At 34.3% G+C, this 18,636-nt stretch overlaps 1 protein-coding gene and 1 long non-coding RNA gene across 3 annotated transcripts in view; one reads left to right on the forward strand and one right to left on the reverse strand.

The window, feature by feature from the left end:
- Positions 1 to 18,636, forward strand: part of USO1 (USO1 vesicle transport factor) — a 99,117-nt gene that overhangs the window by 42,369 nt on the left and 38,112 nt on the right. For both annotated transcript variants that reach the window (XM_025886932.2, XM_025886933.2), the window contains exons 5-8: positions 8,744 to 8,844; positions 9,195 to 9,297; positions 9,449 to 9,504; positions 15,254 to 15,374. In XM_025886932.2, the coding sequence (XP_025742717.1) occupies positions 8,744 to 8,844; positions 9,195 to 9,297; positions 9,449 to 9,504; positions 15,254 to 15,374 (381 nt within the window). The remainder of the gene's footprint in view (positions 1 to 8,743; positions 8,845 to 9,194; positions 9,298 to 9,448; positions 9,505 to 15,253; positions 15,375 to 18,636) is intronic.
- The window catches only part of LOC141372617 (uncharacterized), a 40,981-nt gene that overhangs the window by 16,648 nt on the left and 5,697 nt on the right, over positions 1 to 18,636 (reverse strand). The window contains exon 2 of the long non-coding RNA XR_012377946.1: positions 1,805 to 2,034. This is a non-coding gene — a long non-coding RNA (uncharacterized lncRNA). The remainder of the gene's footprint in view (positions 1 to 1,804; positions 2,035 to 18,636) is intronic.

Here is an 18,636-nt window from a genome sequence, read left to right on the forward strand (position 1 = left end):
CAGTCACTGGACAACACTTAAGTACAATGCACACAAGAACACACTCTGACGAAAAAGACACTTACCTTCCTAGTTATTTCTCAGATGAGAAAATTAGGTGTAACACACTTGTTAGAACACATTACAATAAAAGACATTTTCTTTCTTTTTTTTTTTTTTTTTAGTTTTATATTAGAAATTTAGCTCTCTTTCTAGTCTGTAGCAGATAATTTTCGTGTTTTAAAAAAATCGTGTAGCAGCAATATTTTTAGTTAGGTGATTTTACTTCATTATAAATTTATAATCATGTTTAGAGTCTAATTTCTTGTCTCTATGTGTTTGGGCTCTTTATTTTTAATTCAGCATCCAAAAAGGATTCTTTGGATAAAATAAGTTAAACAGTTCTTTGGGGAAACAGTAGTAGAATCACTTTTTCTAGGGAAGATTAAAATAGGAACTTAAACTTTGTTCTGAAATTTACTTATCCTGAAGGACCAATTTAAAAAAATTTAGATACTGAGAAATATACCCTTCAGTTCTATTATTGATACTTTTCCTCTATTGCTTCATCAAAAAGTAATTCTTAGCTGATATTATGAACTCCATTTTAGAGTTCTTTACCTTGGGGATATTTACAATCCTTTAATTTAATGATAAATCTGCCTCATAATCCTGAATATATTGTGTATGCTTGCTGTATCTCTTTTTAGGCTATCTCAGATTTTGAATAAAATGAATGAGTCTTTTCTTCCAAGAGATTATATTGCTTATTTGACATTTTTAAGCTCTTATTTATTTTATTGTGAATACTACTACATAGAAACTGTTTTCTTCATCACCTGCTTTTTATTTATTTATTTTTGTCTACCTTTTCAGATGATGTTGAAGGTAAAAGATTGCATTTACATATGCATGATGCTTTTAGACATAATTTCTGGTAACATAAAAGGACACTGTCAAGTGATGTTGCTTCTGGCTGGTAAAAAATGTTGAGATTTGTTTCACTATATAAGAATTCCCTAATTAAAGGGAAATATTTGATAATCTTATATTGCTATTTATTTTTTCTATGGCTACTAAGTCTATTCATTGTCCAGAACACAGAAAATATTCTAGTACATCTTTTAACAACGTTAAAGCTTTGGAGCACCTGGGTGGCTCAGTCATTAAGCATCTGCCTTCGGCTCAGTTTGTGATCCCAGGGTCCTGGGGTCGAGTCCCACATAAGGCTCCCTGCTCCACGGGAAGCCTGCTTCTCCCTCTCCCACTCCCCCTGCTTGTGTTCCCTCTCTCTCTGTGTCTCTCTCTGTCAAATAAATAAATAAAATCTTAAAAAAAAAAAAAAAACTTTTTCTCTGGCAGGACAGTCGATTCAAATTACTTTTTGTGTACTTCTTGGAGAAAACTTTTGAGGCAGTTTATATAAAATAAAAATATTTGAAAATGTAAAATTTTACATGTATTCAGCAAGAACTGGATGGTGTTCCAGTTTAGAGAATACTTACATGTTGATATTGTCCCTTTAAAATAATGCATGCACAATAATGTCTAGTGACATTTTTTATATTCATAGAACTCACCAATATATTGTCTTTCCTTTTTCTCGTGGTCTGTTTCAAGTTCCGTTTTTTTTAACATTAATATTTCTGTTCCTCATAATTAAAGTAACCAAGCTTTATTTTGTTTTGCCATTTTTCCTGAGATCCTTAACTTTTTAAAAATGAGGATGGGAATAGTCTTCTAAAGTAGGTTTAAAATGGTTGCATAACAAAATTAACTATACTTAACAGAAAGCTAACTAACTTATTAAAGTGTATAGCCTTACCATTGTGATATTTGAACCCCTTGTTTGAAAGCAGAAAATACCAAAACATGATGCCTTTACTCTGTGAAAATAAGCTGGTCTCCTTGCTGGGTAATAGAGATTAGTCATAGTTGTTTCTACTATTTTTTCTTCATTTTTGTATAGAGCTTTAAAATTTATAGTGCTTTCATGTCCATTGTCTTATTTGAGCCTCATAGCATCCTGTGAGGTAGGTGGTATTTTTCTCTTTTCTAAAGATGAGAAAAATTAATTAATTAATGGTGAGAAAATAGAAGCCCAGAGATCATGTAACTTACATAAGATCAGCTAGTAAGTAGGATAACAGTATTTAAAAAAAAAAAGATTTATTTATTTTAGAGAGAAAGAACATGAGCAGTAGGGCCAGAGGGAGAGGGAGAGAGAATCTCAAGCAGACTCTGTGCTGAGTGCAGAGCCTGATGCAGGGCTCGATCTCACAACCCTGATCATAACCTGAGCTGAAACCAAGAGTTGGATGCTTAATGGATGATGCCACCCAAGTGTCCCAATAGTATTTTTTAATATACTTTTTTCTAAATATCCCATAGATTTCTTTTTGTTTGTTTGGTTTGGTTTGGTTTCAAGTTTTTATTTAAATTCTGGTTTGTTAAATAGATTTCTGATTTAATAAATTGTGGCTATTTTCTGATTAGATTATCTTTAGTAAATTTTGTGATTTACATAACTAGTTTATAGAAGATTTAGACAAACATTAGAAAACACAGGTGTGCTTGTTTAATTGAGCACGGTGTAAAAGATAACTTGATATTCATTCACTATGAGTTAGGACTGCTTTTACTAGAATATCTCTTTCTATAGAGCAGTTTTGTCCTCTGTAATACAGGTTATGACCTTGATATGGAATGGAATTCCGAAGAGAAGGTCCAGAAATTTTTTTTTGTTTTTTTGTGGGGTTTTTTTTCGGGTTTTTTTGAGAGAGAAAGAGAGCATGTGAGAGTGCATGTGTGAGTAGAGGAGTTGGGGGAGAGGCAAAAGGGGAGAGAGAATTTTAAGCAGCTCCAGGCCCAGCACAAAGTCCACCTTGGAGCGCAACACCAGGCTCAGTCTCAGAACCCTGAGATTATAACCTGAGGCAAAATCAGGAGTCAGTCTTCCTGACTGAGCCACCCAGGTGTCCCCCAGAAATGTTTTTGAATATTGTTTATGCTTCTGGAGAAATTAAAACTGTAAATAAACATTTGAAGAATAAAAATATATATACATATTTTGTTAAAAGCCAGTCATACAAATAGGCCTAAAATGTTTCCAGAGGTATATAATAAGGACTTTAAAAAAGCAGTCTTTAATTTGATATAACTATCTTAGACTTATTTTCAGTACAGTAACAAAGGACCATTTAGTTCTTACATTTTCATTTATCTTACACTAAAGAATCATTTACTTTTACAGGCTATACAAGTATAACATATAGTATATAATATCTATACTATATCTATTAATTTTGGTTTATAGCTTTTAGATATAATTAGTGTAGTAGTTGGCTTATGTAAACTACTTATATATAAACTACTATAAATGGCTTAATTTACTGCTATATCAAAATAGTTTGTATGTTACTTTAATTGCATAGCTAATTTTTTGCAAGACTCTACAATAAAGTTGGGAAGTGCTGTGTTATGACTATAACTTAAAGGAAGTGGAGTTTATCTCACTAACACTTTTTTAAATCAATAATATTAAAACAGAAGGAACCATAGATCCTTGGAACAGGATCATATTTTACTAGTTCAATTCAAAACATAGATCTTAATTATATACTGTTACGCTACAGTATTTTATATAGTATAACTACAGAACAAATCATATGTATTAACTCTTACTCTTGCCAAGTTATTAACTTGTGCTCAATGCAGACATTGAATTAAACTTTCTCTTGGGTTAAACCTGCATTCCTTTAAAGTGTAGCACAAAAGTCCCAGAGTCCTCTGTATTAAAAGGTCCCATAGTTAAATAAACATAACATACTATATTCCCCTCTGAGGCGTCACAAAATTTACATTAGTACATTAAGTGCTGAGAATTCTGCAGTAAAGAAACCTGTTCAACTTTGTTTAATCCAAATACATTTGGGCAAAGGTGCTTGCTTTCATCAGATACTTACTAACATGCCACACTGTCCTGCATTTTGAGAAATACTAACCAAGGCTTAAACCCATAGCTTAGTTATTTGCATTTATCCACATAAAAACTTTTCAGCATTTTAAAATAAATTTCATAGAAAGAATTCATTAAGTCTGTATATTTTTTTCCCTTCCTTTTTAGATTAGTTTTAATAATATTCACCCAAATGTGAGTGACTTATTTTGAGCTTTTCTGTAGAGGTCACAATCTTTTGGCTCAAGGACATTGTCTGTCTTATAAGCAAGGTTGTTTGACCCACTTAATATTTAAAATAATTTAAATAAGTTGCTGGTATTACAAATTGGGAACTTTCACATGAGATTTTGGATTTTAGATTTCTGTTTTTAAAAAATCTGCAGACTGACGATAGCTGGCCTGCATTAGCACTTGGCAGTCAGTTGCTGCTTCCCCTAGGCAGGGCATATACTCTCCAGCCTTCCTGTCGTCTCACACCCAGCCTGCTGCACTCATATATATTACTGTCTTGCCCCTATAGTTTTTATTCTTCAGCATATTCACACCACTCAAATAAAAAGCAGATTTGGATTTCTTCTCCCTCACAACAGCTTTCTTCTTCTTTCTTTTTTAAAATATTTTATTTTATTTTATTTATTTGAGAGCAAGAGCACACATGCATGTGAGAGAGTGCAAGGGGTTTGCAGAGGGAGAGGCAGAAAATTCCAAGCCTGAGGCAGGGCTCCATCCCACAGCCCCAAGATCATGACCTGAGCTGAAATCAAGAGTTAGATGCTTAGGGACACCTGGGTGGCTCAGTTGTTGAGCATCTGCCTTCGGCTCAGGTCATGATCCCAGGGTCCAGGGATTGAGGCGGGCATCAGGCTCCCTGCTCAGCGGGAAGCCTGCTTCTCCCTCTCCCACTCCCCCTGCTTGTGTTCCCTCTCTCACTGTGTCTCTCTCTGTCAAATAAATAAAAAATCTTTAAAAAAAAAAAAAGACGCTTAACCCACTGAGCCACCCAGGCGCCCCACAACAGTTTTCTTGAAGTATAATTGAAATATAATGATTACACATAAATAAATGTACAATATGATGAGTTATGACATATGTATAAACCATGAAACCATCACCACCACCACCAAAATAATGAACATATCCAAAAGTTTCCTTGTACTTGTTTGTAATCAGTCCCTCCTCCTAGCCCCCATTTAGTCACACATCTGCTTTTATCACTGTGGATTACTTTGCATTTTTCTAGAATTTTTTATAAATGAGATAATGCAGTATATACTTTTTCTTGTTTTTTTGGGGAGGGGTCTGGCTTCTTTCCCACAACATAATTATTTTGATTTTCATCTGTTTATATCAGTAGTTCATTTTTTTTAAATTGTTGAGTAGTATTCTATTGTATGAGTATACAACAGTTCGTTAGTTCATTCCCCCCTTGGTGGGCATTTGGGGTTGTTTCTAGTTTTTAGCTGTTTCATGTAAAGCTTTTGTAAACATTCATATACAAACAAGTCTTTGTGTGGACATATGTTTTCACTTCTCTTCAGTAAATACCTAGGAGCAGAATGGCTAAGGGATATAATAGGTATATGTTTAGCTTTATAAGAAATTGCCAAACTTTTTTCAAAGTAGTTGTACCATTTTACATGCCCACTGGCATGTGTATGAGAATATATGAGAGTTCCAGGCCCTCCACATCCTCTCCAATTCCTGATATGGTCACTCTTTTAAAGTTTTAGCCATTCTAATAGGTGTGAAATAGTATCTCATGGTAGTTTTAATTTGTAATTTTGTAATGAATAATAATACTGAACAACTTTTCATGTGTTTTTTTGGGGGGTCATCCATATAACTTTCTTCTTTGGTGAAGTGTTTATTCAAACCTTTTGTTCATTTTTACTGTTCTTTTTTTTGTCTTATACTTGAGTTGTAAGAATTCCTTATATATTCTAGGTACAAGTCCTTTGCAGTGTTTATTTCACAAATATTTTCTTCTAGTCTGTGATTTTCCTATCATTGTATTTTGGAGAGCAAAAGTTTTAAATTTTAAGTCTACTTTATTGATTTTTTTCTTTTATACTTTGGACTGTTTCCTATTTATGAAATCTTTGCCAAACCTTAAAATAACAAGATTTTCACCTATGTTTTCTTTTAAAAGTTTTGTTGTTTTAACTCCTGTGATTAGGTCTATGGTTTCTAGTTTTACACTTAAGTCTATGATCCATTTTGAACTAATAGGTCTATTTCTGGACTTTCTGTTTTACTGGTCTGTATGTCTGTCCTTTTGCCAATAGGATATTGTCTGGATTACTATAGTTTTATAACAAATCTTGAAATTTTGAAGTGTAGGTACTCCAACTTTGCTCTTTTTCAAAGTTCTCTTGACTCTTTTAGGTTCTTTGCATTCCCTTATCAATCTTAGAATCAATTTGTCAACTTCTACTAAAAAAGGCTGACTTGGATTTTGATTCTTATTCTGTTCAATCTGTTGATTGATTTGGGGAAAACTGATATCTTAACACTATTGCACCTTCTAATATAAGAACACAGTAATATATTTTTTTAGGTCTTCCTTTAATTTCTTTCAGTACCATTTGGAGTTTCCAAAGCATAATTCTTTTTTTTAAGATTTTATTTATTTGACAGAGGGAGAGAGAGAGAGAGAGAGCGTGCGCACACAAGTAGGGAGAGCAGCAAGCAGAGGGAAAAGGAGAAGCAGGCTCCCCAAGGAGCAGGGAGCCAGACGCGAGGCTTGATCCCAGGACTCAGCCTGGGCAGATGCTTAACCACCTGAGCCACCCAGGCACCCCCTCAAAGCATAATTCTTACACATCTCTTGTCAAATTTATCCCTAAATATTTAATATTTTTGGTGCTGTTTTAAGTGGTACTGTTTTTTAAATTTCAGTTTCTAATTGTTCCTTGCCAGTATATAGAAATGCAGTTAATTTTGTATATTGACCTTTTATCCCATAATTTGCTAACTTCACTTACTAGTTCTGATAGCTTTTTTATAGATTTCATAGGATTTTTTACATATATATATATATCACCTGTGAATAAAGACAGTTTTATTTCTTCCTTTCCAATCTGTGTGCCTTTTATTTCTTTTTTCTGCCTTATGGCACTAAGAGTACCAGTACAATGTTGACTAGAAGTGGTAGAAGTGGATATTCTTGCCTCTTTACTGATCTCACGTGGAAAGCATTCAGTCTTTCACCATTAAGTATGATGTTAGCTGGAAGTATTTTATAGATGCTCTTTATCATCCAGTTTTGTAACTGTAAGTATCATTTATATGTTTACCTCTCACGTGTGTGTCCAACCCAAACTTCTCCAGAGACACCTATGGTTATGTTTATCCAACTGCTTACTTGATATCTCCACTCAAATCTTTATAACTTGTCTCATACTTGACATGTCAAAATGAAACTTCTCTCTGTACCTCTCACTTTGCTTCTTCACAGTGTTTTTCATCTCAGTAAATGGTAAATTTCATAAAAATTATTACCACTAAGGTCTAAGCTATCTTTACTGCTTTCCTCGATTATTGCTTCCCTGTTGTCTCTATTGATTATGGTCTCCTTATTTTCCCTTGTTCCCCTGACATTCTGTTCTCAGCACAGCTGCCAGAGTAATCCTTTTAAAACTGAAGTATTTTGTAAGTAATGTAGTTTGAAGGTCCGGAAACATTTAATTCTTTACTGACACGAGATGATAAAAGAAATATTTCCTAGAATTTCTGAAGGGTAAACCCAGCATATTTGGGTACTTAGTATTGAAAAACACTTCTACTTTTGCTCTCTTCTTTTTTCTACAAATAATTGGATGGATCATCACTGTCACTGTTGGATTGCTTTGCTTTTCCTATCAATATGCAGGGTTTTTCCATTTCCAAAGTATATTAATACTAAAATCTCACATTAGAAAAGAACTATTTGAGGGATCTTGACTGCCAGCTCCATTGGTTTATAGAAGCGATAAATGGCTGTATGTAGAAAAGGATTAGTTGTGTCTGGCATGGGTGAGAGCATGGGGAGCAGTATATTTGCCGTCTCTAAATTGCATATATAGCATAGGCAGATTTTAAATGATAATTTGCTTTGGTAATTATTGCTTCAGTTTTTAGTGGTCCTTTACATTTTTTTGACATTGAAACAATACATAATCTAAAGGCTGTTAAGTCTTAAGGACAATTATAAATCTTTTAAGGAATAAATGTAAAATTAAATGTCAAATTCTGATTCTACTGACAATTAACTTTACAGTGTATATATGTTAATTTTTTGAAAAAATACTGAAGAATGTGCAGATGATTGGTTTAATTTTATAATTAAATTATTTAACACAGTCACTAACAGTCAACAAGGACTCTATGTTCAATAATGTTTTTAGGGGGAGGGTGGTTTTGAGGTATATACACAGTGAAATTTATTCTTTGTGGTTGTATAGTCCTGTGTCTTTCAGCATATGTATGCCCTAGTGTAATCGCTATCAGATTTGAGGTAGAATATCTCCATCACTCTGCTAAGCTCCCTTGTACCCTAATTAGAAGTTTAACCTAAAAATGTCTTTGAAAAGATGTGGAAATTTAGATGTCTTTTCTTTGAATATCATATTTAAACATTTAAGAATAACTATTTAAATGATATTGAAAGTTACTTTAAGGATAATCTTTTCAGCATAATTGTGCTATCACTACCAGCCATACTGTTCTAAGAAAATTATCATTTCTGCTTAGCTCCCTCAACAAAAAGGATACTTTAAAATAACATAGCATCATATTGAAGTACTTTATCTTTGAATATTACAGAAGAAAATTCCACAAGACAGAGTGGGGATTTGGGAAGCCAGTTTACAGAAATTTTCATTAAGCAGCAGGAAAATGTCACTCTCCTGTTATCTTTATTGGAGGTAAATAAAGAATCTTGCTATTTTTGTCATCTTAATAAGCTTTTTTTTGGGGGGTGTGTTATTGAGGAAGCAACATATACATACCTTTTTAAGGTCATGAAATTTGTAGTATCATTGCAAGAGATTCACATGCGTGTTTTAAGGACTCTAATTTGTTAAAATATTGTCTGCTTATTTCCATTTTTACCTTACCAAGTTTAATCAATTTATGTTAACTATTTTCTTTTTATTTCTTAAATTACTTTTTTAAAGTTTGCTAAACTGTGTAGTTTTTGATACCACTATTGAAAAAAATGTTTTTCTTAAAAACAAATTACAGATGTTAAATATTTTAAATACTTATGTTGCAGGAGTTTGATTTCCATGTCCGCTGGCCTGGTGTGAAGCTTCTTACTTCTCTTTTAAAACAACTAGGACCTCAGGTGCAGCAAATTATTTTAGTCAGTCCCATGGGTAAGTGGCTCATCCTTAAATAATTTTGATTTAAAAGTGAGGATCATTCCTAAAGAGGGGGACTGAAATGATGTGTTAATAAATTGCATAATTTAAATCACTATTTGTATTTTTGATCTGCCACTATTTTTCACACGGTTATATGTTCCAGGTGTTTCAAGATTGATGGACTTACTAGCAGATTCCAGGGAAGTTATACGTAATGATGTAAGTTAAATTTGAAAAAGAAGTCCAAGAATGTGCAACTTTTTTCCCCCTCTCTTTGCAAATGAAATCTTTGTTGATCCTTATTCAGTGTCATAAGGAGTTAGATTTGGAAATTGGAGGTATTGGCTAATATTTTAGACCTTTTTTTTTTTTAAAGATTTTATTTATTTATTTGAGAGAGAGAGAGAGAGAGATAGTGAGAGCAGGAACACAAGCAGGGGGAGTTGGAGAGGGAGAAGCAGGCTTCCTGCCTGAGCAGGGAGCCTGATGTGGGGCTCGATCCCAGGACCCCGGGATCATGACCTGAGCCGAAGGCAGACACTTAATGACTGAGCCACCCAGGCACCCCTATTTTAGACCTTTTTAAGTTATATACAAGACCACATTATTTTTTTGTTTCCTGCCTATCCAGTATTTTGGTGTAGACAGATGATTTTCATATTCAAATTTGTGCATTCCACAGGTTTAGGATTTCTTTCATCTTCTTCTGAAAGGCTGTATTGACACCAAATTTTGCCTTCAGAAAAAGTAAAGGAAACATCCCCAGACATTGAACTGTGTGAACTTAAAGCATTGCATTTGGAATCCTCACCCTCATTTGACTGAATATGCATTTCAAAGGATTTTCCGTGTAATCTTCATTTAGCTATAGAGCATGATTTGCTTTGGAGTTATTTTCCATTCTGATTTATTTTATTATTTGTGTATAAGTTTGAATATTTTGTATTGATGTATTTTTTTGTTGTTTGAACATTTTTCTGGTTGTTATCTACAACTTGGTCAAGACTGTAGTACTTTTTTTTTTTTATGCTTTTAAAGATTTTATTTTTAATCTTCACACCCAGTGTGGGGCTCGAACTCACAACCCTGAGATCAAGAGTCTTATGCTCCACCAATTGAGCCAGCCAGGTACCCCTAGACATAATACTTTAGATAACAATTGGAAAAATCCTTTTAAAATTAAATTCTAGAGCCAGGAGAGCATATCAAGTTAATTCATTCTCCATATTAACACTGAGAAGCCCAAGACTTACGAAAACCAAGTGATTTGTTGTTAGTGATGTCTATTCATCTTTGTATATATGGTAACTGGCCTGTGTCTTTCTCATCCTTACTGCTAGTAAATACCATTTGGATTGCTCTTAGCTTCACAACTGGTTAGTGGCAGAGCAGAGACACAAGTGAAGTGCTCTTGACCTCTAGTTCACATAGAGTTTTTTAACTTTGTATTTAACATTTTATAGTATGTATGTCAATGCAGTATTATAAGGGGTTAAGTAATAGGGTAATGTAACTGATGAGAGGGACATTTTTAAATCTCTGTTATTCTTTTAAGAATTGTCTTATTTAGATGGGTACCCATCTACTTAGGAATTTTGAGCATCTTTCCTTTACTAAAATATTACTATATATCTTAAACTTGATATTGTTGTTCTGTTCTTCTCTTGGCCCTCAGTATAAATAAGATAATGCCATACAAACCTTTTATTTAAAAAACTTTCCATTCCATTCTATTTTATTATTTACTTACCTTTTTTTTTTTAAGATTTTATTTTTAAGTAATCTCTACACCCAACATGGGGCTTGAACTTACAACCCTGAGATCAAAAGTCACATGCTCCATTGATTGAGCCAGCTAGGTGCTCCACCATATAAATCATTTAATAAGGAAATGACCTCTTCATGGATTGCTATTAGTATCATTACCATTATTTTCATTTTGGACAGTGTGTGTAAAACTGTATTAGCTTGGTTCTTAAATATACCATTTCCTTTAACCCCTACTCTTTTTTCCTGCTCTTAACCTTTTTTCGATTTTTGTTTTTTGTTTTTTGGGTTTTTTTGTTGTTTTTTTAAGTAGGCTCCAAGCCCAGCATGGAGCCCAGTGCGGGGCTTGAACTCATGACCCTGAGATCAAGACCTGAAATGAGATAGAAAGTCAGACGCTTGACCAACTGAGCCACCCAGGCGCCCCACCTTTTTCTCAGTTTTTATTTGAGACAGATAAAATGATTCTCTATTTATGTTGCTTTTGATTAATTTTATGATTAGGGATTAAGTTATATATATTTTTTAACATCTAGATTCTTGGTTTTTGTTTTACAGCCATCCTTTCTTTGGGTTTAGTAAACCTATTCATTTGAATGTTTTGTGGCTAATTACTATCATAACATTATATAACACACCATGGTACACCTCAGTTGACACCAGCAACCAGAGACAACTAAATGGCACCTCTGGTAGTTCTTATTGGCATTCTGTGATTGCCTGGAACAATATACTCCCCTTTTCCTCCTCTTGTGTCTTTTCTTTTTTTATTCTTCTTTAAAAATTCTTTTCTTTTTTTCTTTTTAATCAACTTTCTAATTGTACTCAATAATAGTTTAATAGTTGTCAACATTGACTAGCTTCCCTGGGTGCATATCAGTAAAGATTTTTAGCCCCAGTTTGTTTTATATTTGAAACATTAATTTTGATCTGGATTAGAGAATTAGTTGGTCATTTACCATAGGTGCACTGACACTATCCTATTTATTTATGTTACTTAGTGCTTAAAAATTAGCAAGAAAAGTTGAAAAACTGAACTACCTGCTCACTCCTAAGTGATAGATTTAGATAGATAGATTCCATTCTTTAATTTTTTATTATGAGAAATGTAAACCCACGCAAGCACACAAACCTATCCCTTAAGCCCATCAGTTTTCAAAATGTTGTTATACTTGTTTCATCTACCTCTACTCTCACCACTGTCCTTTATTTTTTACTGGAATATTTAAAAACATTGAAACAATCAATATAATTTCACCATTACATACTTTTAGTATACATACTGTATATATCCTGATACAGCTGTAATGCCATTATCACATTTAACAAGTTAACAATGACGTCTTAGCCCCCAGTTTCAATAAGATAACCATTCCATATTCAGGTTTTCCATTTGTCTCAAAGATATCTTTTACGGTTGTTTTTTTCATATTGGGGTCCAGACAGGGTTCTCTTATTACATTTGATTGTTATATCTGTTAACTTATCTAGAGGGCTTGATTAGGTTTTGGTTCACCTTTTTGCTAGGGTATTTTCTAAATGATACAGTGAACTTAGTTTTGCAACACATGAGGAAACATGTAATATCTGGCTGTCTCACTTTTAGTGATCAGTGGATTTGATTTGGATCTCTCCATTGTAAATTCTGTATCAACCTTACATCAGATTCATCAGTTACATCTGATCATACATTAATGAGCATTGCTTTAATCAGTTATTTTGTTAAGAATTGCAAAATGATGATTTCTGTAATTCTGTCATTATTTCACATGTATTAAGCTATAATCTTCTGCAAAGAAGAACTTCATCGAGTAGTCCAATTTGTTACCCTGAAATATAGTTCATACATGAAAAGCAGAATAAATGAATAAATGCCTTTAATTATCAGTTTTTAAAGTAAGGACTTGGTATCCACTTACTTTAAATGACTGGTGAGTATACTTTCGTTCTTAATAGCATTTTAGTGGATATGTTTGATTGATCTAGTGGATATGTTTGATTGAGCAATGTATCTCTATAGTCAGGAAAAATAAGTGAACATGTGTTGAAAACAAACAATGAATCATGGAACACTACATCAAAAACTAATGATGTAATGTATGGTGATTAACATAACATAAAAAATGCTAATTAAAAAAAAGATTAAGATAGAAAGTCAGAAACAGAGTAAGTGGTGGTTACTAGGGGCTGGAATGTAGGAGAAATGGACAGATACTGGTCAAAGGGTACAAACTGCCAGTTATAAGATGAATAAGCTCTAGAGATTTATTGTATACTATGGTGATAATAATATTAAGCTAATAATACTGTTTTATATACTGGAAAGTTGCTAATTGAGTAGATCTTAAATGTTCTTACCACAAGAAAGAAATAATTTTGTGATGTGATGAAGGTATTAACTAACACTACAGTGGTAATCATTTTATAGTATATAAGTATTTCAAATCAACAGGTTGTACACCTTAAACTCACACAATGTTCTATGTCAATGTCTCAATAAAGCTGGGGGAAAGAAAGAAAAAAGAGAACTTAAAATATAAGTACTATATATATATAAACCTGGTAGCTGCCACAGAAGTTATTTTATCTCCTTTACTTCTAATAAAAATCCTGTAACAAAGATATTATCCTTGTTTTACATATGGGCATACTAAGACTTAGAATTTATGTAATTTGCTTAAGGTTGCACAACTAGTACATAGGACAACTGTTTTTAAAACCCACTTTATTTAACTCGGAGCCTTAATATTCTTTCTCCTGTATTCCTTCCCCCCTTTGGTAGCAGTTAAACCCAAGTTGGCAGCATTAAGTGGGAGAATGTGACACCTAAAAATAACTACTTTTGCCTTTCTCTTATCTCACTGTTGAGATTTGACAGTCAGAAAAATGAGTAGAACAAGTCTAGTAAAGCCATGGGCTTTTTTTTTTTTTTTTGGTCTTATGTGAATACTTACCTACTCAATAAGGTAATTTGCCTTTTTAGGACTTTTGTTTTTTTTTTTATTTTTATAAAAAAAATTTTTTTTTAAGACTTTATTTATTTGACAGAGAGAGACAGCGAGAGAGGGAACACAAGCAGGGGGAGTGGGAGGGGGGGAAGCAGGCCTCCCGTGGAGCAGGGAGCCCGATGCGGGGCTCCATGCGGGGCTCGATGCCAGGACCGTGGGATCATGACCTGGGCCCAAGGCAGACGCTTAACGACTGAGCCACCCAGGCGCCCCCTTTTTAGGACTTTTGAACTACACCTTTGCTGTTCTTTCTCTTAAGTAATACCTGCTTTTTTCCTAAAAAAAAAAAAAAAAAAAAAAACATTTTTCATAAAAAATCCTATTTCAAAGAAACAGAAAATGGTATCGTTACAAAATATTTAATGGCGAAATAAACAGAAATGGGCAACTGAGTTTTTCTTGAATGATAATGAAGAGGTTGCAGAATATATAAATCCAACTTAAAGGAGCTGAGAAAAACTAAGAATCAGAAGCAAAGACTACTGTGCGTTGTCTTATGCATCTTTTTTCTATTGACTTAGAATCAAGTCTCGGGAATTTAGGGGCCAGGTAGTTACAGGAAAATATAAACTTTCTCTGCTAGAATGTGATGATGTTTGAAGATTTATATTATTGAATTCACAATTTCATAGCATTGCTATTGTGAAGCACATACAGAAGCATCCCTGAGGTGCGCCTGGGTGGCTCAGTCGGTTAAGTGTCTGCCTTCAGCTCAGGTCATGATCCCGGGGTCCTGGGATCCAGCCCCGTGTCACAGGGAGCCTGCTTCTCCCTCTCCCTCTGCCTGCCTCTCTACCTGCTTGTGCTCTTGCTCTCTCTCTGTCAAATAAATAAATAAAATCTTAAAAAAAAAAAAGCATCCCTAAGACATATAATTATTCCCAGCTCTCGTAAGCACAATTAAAGCTAAGTAATGATTGATGAATATGTAAGAATTATTGTACATTTATATTGTGCAGTTTAAAGAGAATGGAATTAGGAGTTGGTAGACTGGGTTCTAGTCTAGGCTCTGTCCCTTTGAGATCTATAATCTTAGGGAGGCATATTGCTCATCTTATCTGTCATTTTTTTCCCCATCTATAAAGTGAAAGAGTCAAACTTGTGAAATACCTGCATTTCTAAAATTCTGTGGTTTTTAAATGTCTTGTAAAAGTTGTTCTCTACTAAACGTTATCTTTTTTTTCCTCCATAAGGGTGTGTTACTACTGCAGGCGCTAACAAGAAGCAATGGAGCAATCCAGAAAATTGTTGCTTTTGAAAATGCTTTTGAGAGACTACTGGACATTATTACAGAGGAGGGGAACAGTGATGGAGGTATAGTATGAGGAGATTGATTTAAAGAGATTACTTTTGTGCTCACTAAATTGTTAACTTTTAGGGAATGCAATTAGAGGGAGAAATGAGGATTCGTACTTTATATTCTTTCATTATGGTTTGTGGAGTATGGATTTCTTTTTATTTATCCTATTTGATATTTGTTAGGCTTCTGGAATCTAAGTTGGGGTGTTTCATCATTTCTAGAAAATCTCAGCCATCTCTCTTCAAACACTGCTCTGCTACATTTTCTCCTGTCTTATTTCTAAACTCAGAATCAACTCTCTGTCATCTGATTTGACTCTCACTTTATCTTTCTCTTCTGTGTTTTCCATCTTTTGGTGTTTCCAGGCTTTATTCCGTTTTATTATTTCTGACCTGTTATCTGTTTCAACAATTCTTTCTTCACCTACATTTACTTCTTTATTATTATTTTAAATTTTTATTTAAATTCCCATTGCTTAATATATAGTGTAATATTAGTTTCGGGTGTACAATATAGTGATTCAACACTTCCATACATCACCCAGTGCTCATCACGACAAGTGCACTCCTTAATCCCATCACCTATTTGACCCATCTGCCCACCTACCTTCTTTTTGGTAATCATCAGTTTATTCTCTGTAGTTAAGAGTCTCTGGTTTGCCTCTGTCTTTTTTTTTTCCCCATGCTCGTCTGTGTTGTTTCTTAAATTCCACATATGAGTGAGATCATACAATATTTGTCTTTCTCTGACTGACTTATTTTGTTTAGCATAATACTCTCTAGCTCTATCCATGTCGTTGCAAGTGGGAAGATTTCATTCTTTTTTGTGACTGAGTACAATACAAAATACCTGCAGATATTTTCAACTTACTATTTATTTCTTCAAACACAAGAAACAATTATTTCATAGTCTGTGTCTCATACTCCCAATATTTTAAGTCTTTGTGGATCTGGAACTTTTGCTCCATTGGTTCTTTTGCATTGCTCAATGTTTGTGCATGATTATCTTTGATTAAGTGTTGTGTTGTACTTAACAGAATTATTCATAGGAATTTGAAGCCTAGGTTGGAGGTAATTTCTTTTAGAGAAAACATAGTCGTTTCTGCCAAGCCCTGGCAGTGCAGTTTATCTGGGATCAGCTTAATCCAGGTTTAAGGCTTGAGATTTCCTAGACCACTCAGGCCGTTCAAACCCAGACTATAAGATCTATGAGGACTACTTAACTTTTGGTTATTCTCACGCTGAGAATATAGCCCTTTGAAGTCCCAGCTTATTAGTGGAGAGTTTTCTGTTAGATTCCTTTCCCACCTTGTATATGCTCTTGGCTTTGATTTATTTTCCCTCTGCCACGTGAGTCTGTCAAAATGAAAGTTTTAGATTTTTTAAGATTGAGAAATATACTCCCAGCCAAAAGGTATTTATACTTCTTTACCTCACTAAGATACCCATTTTCCTATCATTGTTAACTTGCTAAACTGTCAACTCTTCATTGCTCCTGAGGCTTTTTTGTTTTTTAATTCAACATTTTTAGTTGTTTTTAGTGAGAGGTTGATCCAAAAACCTAGCCCTGGGATTGAAAGAGAAAATTAGTTTATTTGCATTGACTGAACTGAGATTAGCAAGTTGAGTAGTATAGATGACATTTGGCTATATTAATCTGGAGGGGAGGGCCAGCCTGGAGGTAAAGATTTGCATGTCTAGAATATAGGTGATAGATGAAACAAAGTTAGATAAATGAGATAAAAGATTAGATGAGTCTGTTAGGGTGAGTAATGAGTGAGAAGGGAAAGTGCTAAACCAAAAACCTGAGCAATACTAATAGTTAAGGGATAGTAGAGGAGCAAGTATTGGTAAAAGAGACTGAGGGCGGAGAGGCAAGAGGAAAACATCTGTGGGAGGGTCTGGGGAGTGGGTAGCATTGTTAGAAGCTGCTGAGATGTCAAACAAGATAGGGGAGTGGGTAGCATTGTTAGAAGCTGAGATGTCAAACAAGATAGGGGAGTGGGTAGCATTGTTAGAAGCTGCTGAGATGTCAAACAAGATAGGGCAGAAATGTACCTTTGGGAACATGGACATCATTGATGACCTTGGGGAGAGCAGTTGTGTATAGTGGTTGCCTCAGAATCCATATTGCAGTGAGAGGAACGTGTGAGAAATGGGAAAATAGAATAGTAGAGAAAACTCATGCAACGAATTTGGAGAAGCCGGGGGAGAAAGGTAAATAGGAACTGGAGGTTGATGGGGAATGTTTTTTATCTTCTTAAGTTTTTTGTTGACATATGAAACATTTCAAACATACAGAAAACAGTAAGAAATAGTGTAACAAACCCTTGTGCACCAATCGGCCAATTCTATTAAATGTTTACATTTTGCTATACATGTTTTAGATTTTTAAGAAATAAAACACAGAGAGTTAAGACCTTTGTATAACTCATTCTCTGTAAAACTATATAACAAAGTCTTTGTAGAACTATTATTCTGCCTTCCTTCTCTTAAGATTACAGTATTTTGATTTTGTTTTCCCATTCAATGAGTGTTTTTATACTTTTTAAAAAAGATTTAGTTATTTTAGGGGCGCCTGGGTGGCTCAGTTAGTTAAGCATCTGCCTTCGGCTCAGGTCATGATCTCAGGGTCCTGGTATCAAGCCCCATGTCAGGGTCCCTACTCAGTGGGGAGTCTGCTGCTTCCTCTGTGCTCTCTCTCTCTCAAATAAATAAATAAAATCTTTTTTTAAAAAAAGATTTTATTTATTTTAAAGAGAAAGAGTGCATGAGTAGGGAGAGGGGTGGAAGGAGAGGGAGAGAATCCCAAGCAGACTCCCTGCTGAGTGTGGAGCCCAATGTGAGGCTCAGTCTCACAACCCTCAGATCATGGCCTAAGCTGAAATCAAGAGTTGGGCACTTACCCGACTGAGCTACCCAAGTGCCCCTGTTTTTATACTTTTAACATGTATTTGTGTGATTCTACACACACACACACACACACACACACACATCATATATTAATAAACCATATATAGCATTATTTTGCAGGTTCTCAAACTAGATAAAAAGCATCCTTCTGAATATAATTTTACAACTTGCTGTTTTTTATCCAACATTATGTTTTTGAGATTTATCTGTGTTGGTACATATTACTCTAGTTTATTCATTTTAAGTGCTATATATTTTTTTAAAGATTTTTTTTATTTATTTGACAGAGAGAGACACAACGAGAGAGGGAACACAAACAGGGGGACTGAGAGTGGGAGAAGCAGGCTTCCCACTGAGCAGGGAG

Source organism: Callorhinus ursinus, unplaced genomic scaffold, assembly GCF_003265705.2.
Source record: "Callorhinus ursinus isolate GAN/ISIS: 27379988/994484 unplaced genomic scaffold, GSC_fseal_2.0 scaffold4, whole genome shotgun sequence".
Lineage (NCBI taxonomy): Eukaryota > Metazoa > Chordata > Mammalia > Carnivora > Otariidae > Callorhinus > Callorhinus ursinus.